General features: G+C 37.1%; 1 protein-coding gene across 1 annotated transcript; it reads right to left on the minus strand.

The window, feature by feature from the left end:
* Window positions 1-897: 897 nt before the first annotated feature.
* LOC113333635 (cilia- and flagella-associated protein 251-like) lies at window positions 898-3653 on the minus strand. The gene is made up of 3 exons (XM_026580059.1): window positions 3205-3653; window positions 3043-3094; window positions 898-993 (listed from the first exon to the last, which is right to left on the minus strand). The coding sequence occupies exons 1-3, from the start codon at window positions 3651-3653 to the stop codon at window positions 898-900; spliced, it is 597 nt and encodes a 198-aa protein (XP_026435844.1).
* Between the last annotated feature and the right edge of the window lie 3756 nt (window positions 3654-7409).

The raw sequence follows: 7409 nt of genomic DNA on the forward strand, positions 1-7409 counted from the left end.
AAATATGACTATAAACAGAAGCTGGACATAATTTTGAAACAGACCAAAATGGAATAGAGGACGGTCTTTTTGAAATAGAGGGACTAGTTGTTTGTGTTTGCTAATAGATGAATGATTAGGTTGGAACATTTTTTTGGTTTTTCTTTAAGGAATTGGTTAGTGTAAATATACTATTAGCCTTTTTTTTTTGGTTTTGGGTTATACTATTTTGGTAATGATGATCATCATGGTACTGAATTTGGTTCAAATTTAAGTAAGCAGTTTGGATTTTCCTGTTAACTAGAGAATGAATGTATGAGTTGTTGAAAAAAATGATTCTTAAATCATGGTGGGGTTTTGTATGCAGATGGGTTTTTACAATGTTGGATGAGTGAATATTGTGAGTTTGGATTTGGCTATACTGATTGTTGAATCAATATCATGCCATGCTAGGATTTGTAGTAATAGGCTTGCACATAGATTTTTTTTTTGGAATTGGGCCTAAAATAGGCTTTGAATTAATCTTAATACCCTAGTTTCTACCATCTTAAACGACATTTTATATACCCTATTAATTCACTAATTCAAGTAGAGCTGGCAAACGGGCGGGCCGGGGCTGGCTTGTGACCAACCCGCGGGTTACGGGTTAATACAAGCCTAAGCTTGCGGGTTAAAATTCTTCACGGGTGGTCATTTCTCCAACCCGCGCCCGTCCCGGGTAAAGCTTGCGGGTTCACGGGAGCTCACGGGTTAGCTGGTTTTTGTTGAGTCAACTCACCAGAAATCGATTTCTGGGCTATTTCCGGCCACATTCAGGCCATCTAAAGCTCATTCCCAACCTAAGTACTTAATTTAACATTCATCATTTCATCTAATTCATTTGATTTCGATTCAAAAAATAAAAATTGCAAAACTAAACTACTTTGCAATTATATTAGAAGATGGTTCAGTATTATCAGTTTTGGACTTGTTATTTATCAGGGATCCTTCATCAGTCTTCTCTTTGTTTTTCATCTGCAACAACCATAGCTTAGTTATAATGAGAAGCTATACGGAAATTTGTTTACACTGCAATTGAGATGACAAGTCTTAACCTTTATTTCCAACTGCTTGACCGGCTTCTTCTTTACTGCTTCCTTGCTAGTCTTCATTATTGCAGTTCTACCTTGCAAAAACAGAATTCAATCATCAATGTGGCTCAAAAGCTAACAGAAAACCATCATTTCATATCCAGAACATGAACTCTTGTGCATATTATTATTATTTCAAATACTAAATAAAGCATGTGAATAATAAAAAGGAAATCTTCAAACCCATATAGCATCTCAGTCACTACTCTTTGGGTCTGGCTCTCTTTTGCAGACATTATAATTAATGACAAGACATATTTCATGGTTTCAGTTCTCTGTACGTCGATTGACACTCTTACTGGTTTACAGTATCCAACTTATACACAATATGCAGAAGTAGTTTATCTAATTCTGACTATGAAAGTCAAAATCAGTCATAAATCCACATAACAACAATCATGTAAATAGGAGATATGTCATGCATACACTATGAGAGGGTAAAACCATACAAGGCTTAATTTATGCCACAAAACAGAAAACTGGACGGAATTAGAAATGAGACGGGACTCCTCTAAACTAGTCCAGGAACATTATTTCCACCAGAAATAGTATCAAACAGTTCATGTGCATTTCAAATTATCTGCAGGATTTTTAAAAATTCAAATCCACATAAGAAATACTGACATCTCTCTGTGTGTATGCATATGCAACTTAAACATGGATTCCGGATATAGACAAATGAGATGAATAGAAATCATTTCAAATACTTATCATCAACCAAAGAAATCAAATTCAGTTGATTTGTGCGTACTTATCATCAATCAAAGCATGTTAACAAATGAGTTGATTTGCATAAATGAGCTACAGAGACAAAATCATCAAAAAGACCAAAATTATGATGAAAATCATCATGAAAATCAAAGACCAAAATTAAAGATCTAAAATCAAAAATCCCCAAAATTAAACAGGACCCAATTTAAATTTCATCATATAAACAACAAAACTTAAGTTGCATATTAAGATCTAAAGTTCTAAACATTTCTGAGAGGAAAAAAAAACCCAAAATTATACAATCCCTAACACAGAAAACTGGAACAGAAATTATTCTTAAGATTTGAGAGTATGAGAGATTCTTACCCCTTGGTGAGATCTGATTGAGTTCGAGAGATTAATCCTTTGAGTTTCTGCTGAATAGATTGAGAGATTGCTTCTGAGTTAGGGTTTTCTGATTATGGGTTATCTTTTGAGAGATTTAGAGATCGAGATATTGCTTCTGAGTTAGGGTTTTCTGATTATGGGTTATCTTTTGAGAGATTTAGAGATCGAGAGATTGCTTCTGAGTTGCAGGGTTAGGGAGTTTTTCTTTTCTTTTTTTGGTGAAGAGGGTTTTCGTTTTTAGTGGTTTTTGTGTCATTGTGTTTGTGTGACACGCGGCCTAGTGAACTGAGCCGGGTTACCCGCGGGTTTCACGGGACGGGACGGGCCAACCCGTTTCTTCACAAGCCACTAATTATACAACCCGCGCCCGTCTTGTTTAGTTACGATCCGGTACGGGTGCGGGTTTTCACGGGACGGGACGGGCCAACCCGCGGGTTTTGGCTCGGATTTCCAGCTCTAAATTCAAGCATTCACTGAGAAAATCAAAATTTACTAGCTCCTACTATATTTCAAGAACAAAGAAAAACAAACACAAATAGCTTGATTACATTCATTGAAATTGAAAGAAAACAAACTACAATTTCTACTTCTCCAACCACCTAACAGTTCAACTGCAACCTTCCTTTTTACATTCATCAAAACCAAAGTTGCAGCATTAGAAGTTTTTCCGATAACAAGACTTAAAATTAACCACAGTTACAAGTTCACTTGAGATTTCCCCCTGCTGTTTCTCCGACCCTGTCCTTACTTCATATCACTACCCAAAATTCTCTGCAAACCTGCACTGCTCCTACTAACACTATTCAAATTCAAAAAAACAAGAAAAAGAACTTACCATATCATGTCTGGAATTGAAACCCCCTTTTGCTTGTACTTCTTCAGCAACACTAAGTATCACCAACACCCCCATAAATTTTCATGAATATGCACCAATTATCTTATAACAAACAACTTACAAGACTCTCTAAGGGTTTGATAATACCTTCAGGACAATTACCAAGAATGTTCCTCACTGTCGCTGCTGCTGCCAAACTCATCCTCGTAGTAGTAGTCTCCGCCATCATCATTGCTTGAAGATGGAAAAGGCCCATTACCAACACCTTCATCTGAATCCTCATCTTCTTCCTCACTGTATATCACTACTTCATCTCCATACTCTGGTTCTCCATCAATATTCATACCTTGAATCTCCTCTCCGTCAGAATCCATATTTAAAGGTTCTGACATGGTCCAAGAAAACTTCCAAGGATTATAGTTCTTCTCATAAAGATAGCACTTGTACATTACTTCCTCAAACTGCTGCTCAGCCTGCTTTTCCTTCTCTTCATAATCAATCGAAGCATCACTGGCCTCCTCCTCCTCTTCCTCAAACTGATTCTCTTCCTCTTCACTTTCACTCTTTGTTGCACTTCTGGTTTTACCCCATGCACATCTCCAAGCACCCATTCACTGTAATTGTTCTCTTGTGCGTCGAGCATCAATAACATCACACTTTCTCATCCATAACTGAAACTATTCATCATTCTCTATTCTCAACCTTTCAAATTCTTCTCGCTTCTCTTGCTCTTTCTTCCTTATGTTCTCCTAATTCAGAAAAGGAATCAACCTTTCAATCTCAGAGCTTGATAAGGTCTTAATTGTCAACTTTGCACGTACCATTGCATCTGAATTTGGTGGTGACTCGGTGTGATTTCCATTTGTTGAACTACTAGCATTCTCTGCCATTATCTGTTTTCTTAATCTCTATTTCTATGATTTCTTCTTTTGATATAATTTCGAATAATAATCTGTTTAAAATAATGGTAGTTGATTAGCCATAAATGCTCTTTTATGGAGCTTGGTCAAGTGTCATGTCTCTTGGCTATTCACGCATTTTCAATGCCATGTGCACCCTCTTCAAAGCCGTCATTACTATGCTAAACACTATTTCCAAAGCCTAATTCTAGTCGCTTAATTCATTAGCTTTTACTCCAATTCGAACTATCATTAAGAGGTGTATTGTTAGGTCACCTTAAACAGTTTGGTTTTATATAGATACATAGAACGCATATCTATCATATGGGTTATTTCTATAGCCATTCAGGTTAACTTGGCATAACACCTTGTAAAAAAAAAATTAACCACCCAGAGCCCAAAGCCAGAAAATTATCCTACTCAAAACCCTAAATATATCTACCATCAACCTTTTTTTACCCCAGATCAATGTTTTAATTACCTTTGGAGGGTTGTGTCAACATTATCGTATCAAACCCAGAAAAGAAAAACCCCGTAATGGTTTACCAACTTCATCATCATGCTTACGTACAGATTGTAACTATCCTTTGGTCCCTATGGAGTAGCAGAAATAGCTTAGTCTTTCAAAACACTAATCTGAAACAACTAAGATGGGCATCTTAGTGGATTGATTCGTCTTGTTACCTACCTCCTTCGAGACCATTAATTCGAATGTGGGCAGAAGCTTTTTTATTTATTTTTTGAAAGTCAGTTAATGACTGTTAGGCTGGGGAAGAAAAAGGCCCTTAACATAGTTGGGCTCTAATGTGTTTTCAAAGTTGTTGTAGTAAGATGATTCGTTCAAGACTTGTGAAAGCAGATTTTAGACTTAATTTTAAATAAAAATTATAGGAAACTTAAATAAAAGTGATATGAAAAATATGGAGAAGACTGGGGCTATGGATTCCACTAATTACCAATATCAAAGTGATTTATATTTTCTAATTATAATTATGCAAATCCTTCATTCAAACTGATTCTAAATATTGCAAAAGTTGATTTTTTGGAAATAACAATTGTAAATCGAAAGTATGGGACATCAAAACCCTAGGCTAGCATGCTCCATCAATTGAAATGACAATTTTTTAACAAAAACCATTTTATCTATTTATTTATCAAGGCAAATAATCATATAATAATTGCATAAATTAAATAAACTAGAGATTACCACATTTTATTGGCGAAATAGCTTCCTCCGCCGCCCCAGAGGGTGGGTCTAGCTCATCATTGTGTAAACTTTCTCAAAATATTGATTCATGCTCAAAATTTGTTTACAAAGATGAAATGGAGAGAAAATAATGAAAATCGGGTGTTTGCAACGTTTATAATTGTTGCAAAACACTGTTACTAAGAACGATAAAAGAGAACTGATGTTGTTGTATCTCTGCGACCCTCGTGTGGATGTCGTTGTCACTGTTGATAAACGACTGCCCCTGGTGGTCTTTTGTTTTTCGTGTTCTTGGTGCAGCAGCAGAAACAGAGTTCTGAAAACTCTTGATTCACGCCTCATGAGCTCTTCTTTCGACCCCAAACTCTCCGTCCCCTCTCTCTGCAACTCCATAACCCTTTATATATCCAGTAGCACCAAGAAATCTCGCTATAACTCAAGATAATTCTCTCTTAACTCGGCCTTGATCAAAAATATTCTGGCGATATTTTCTTCCCTGATTTAGCTTCCCACGTTGTTTCCCCACGCCAAATTACTCTCAACGCATCCAGTCATTATCCAGAAGTGTTCCAACATGCAGCAGCCACGCGAAAATCTCTTGGTCACTCAAACAGAACTCGGAATGGAAAACCAACCCGTGATGCTCTGATTTCATATCTTGGGTTATCTAGCCAAATTTGATCGAAACAAACACCCATACCAGCTCTGTTAGGATATATCACAACTACCCATGAAGTTTCAGCGATTGAATCGCACAAAAACTCCTCCAAAATCCGATCGAAAAATCTGCCTGTGAATGGAAATGTTTTCCCGCCAAAATATTTTTTTGAAATGTTGAAGATGAAGTGCATCTATCCTTTTCTGGGGTGCGAATAACAGATGGGTGCCGAGGACAAATTTGGGTGCTGAGGATGAATTTGGGCTACGCATAACCTTGGGTGTCCCTTAGCCAAATCTGGGGTCCGTATAGCAAATGTCCTCCAGGGGTCCAAATAGCACTTTTTGAGCAACTTTTTCCGCACAAGTGTATTTCTCCAAAAACACGTACACAAACATAAAAACACCATAATAAGTACAAAATCAAGCACTAGCATTAGAGACACTGAGGACAATTCAGACACAAAAATGTGTCTATCAAATACCCCCAAACTTATTATTTGCTAGTCCTCGAGCAAATCTAATATAGAAAATAAAAATGACTACACTTAGCACGTGCAGCAAGCCGTTAAACCACTAGGTGGCCCTAGTGGCGGAGTGTCGTCTCCGGAGGGTTTACCAGAGGTGTACCCACAAAACCTTTACTCCAGACCCTAGCTATCTACGCAGAACCTTGGAAAGCACTAAAGAATCTCCTTGGTTGGCATACTCTCATTGACTACAGGAGGAAGTACCCTGATGCGAAATTCCAATTGTTGTACACGAGTTTGCACTCAACATACTAAAATTCATATATAAGTGACAGAGCTCTACTCAGATAGTTTCTGTACATCATAACCGGAGTCAACCAATCACATGGAAAGATTAAGCAGATGGATAAAGAGATGGTTAAAAGTGAACGGTGTTTCCCATATCTGTCTGAAGGCCTCTGCCAAGGTGAACCTATCCTAATAGACTGAGATACCGCTCTGACTAATATCAACACAACTGGCATATAGAAGGGAACCAGTGGTCGATAAAACTAACTCTAGGTCAACACAACTGGCATATACAAGGGCCCATTGGTCGACTTTATTGAATTTATTCCGGTTGGTCTAATGGTCTTGTCTCATTTTTTTTTTGTATATCTCAATCACTCTATTCCACCCTAGCAAAGGTAACAACTTGAATCGTGTGCCCCACCAAATCACTTAAAAAAATAAAAAAAATAGAAGGATTAGGATTCAACGAGATATGACGAAACTACCATGTTTTTTTTTTAATTCTAACACCTGAGCTCTGTGCTTTTATGAATATACTATTTAGATGTTTCCATCTAATCAGATTGGTTCCTCAACTCCTACAACCAAGATGTTCCCATCCACTTAGATTGGTTAGTGGAAACCTTAATAATCATAAATTTCTAGGCTCTGAAGTTTATTTGTTGCAACTAAGAGCTAACAAAAAGTTTCTTCCCCACCCCCAAACTTAAATCTAACATTTTCCTCAATGTTCTAAAGATGAAATTAAAAACATGAACAATAAGAAACTGTTACCACTTGATGGATGGAAAAAGAAATAAGGAAGGATATTACCGTAAGCATGAGTACCTCCCAGGAAATGCT

Source organism: Papaver somniferum, unplaced genomic scaffold (genome assembly GCF_003573695.1).
Source record: "Papaver somniferum cultivar HN1 unplaced genomic scaffold, ASM357369v1 unplaced-scaffold_133, whole genome shotgun sequence".
In the NCBI taxonomy this organism is placed as follows: domain Eukaryota; kingdom Viridiplantae; phylum Streptophyta; class Magnoliopsida; order Ranunculales; family Papaveraceae; genus Papaver; species Papaver somniferum.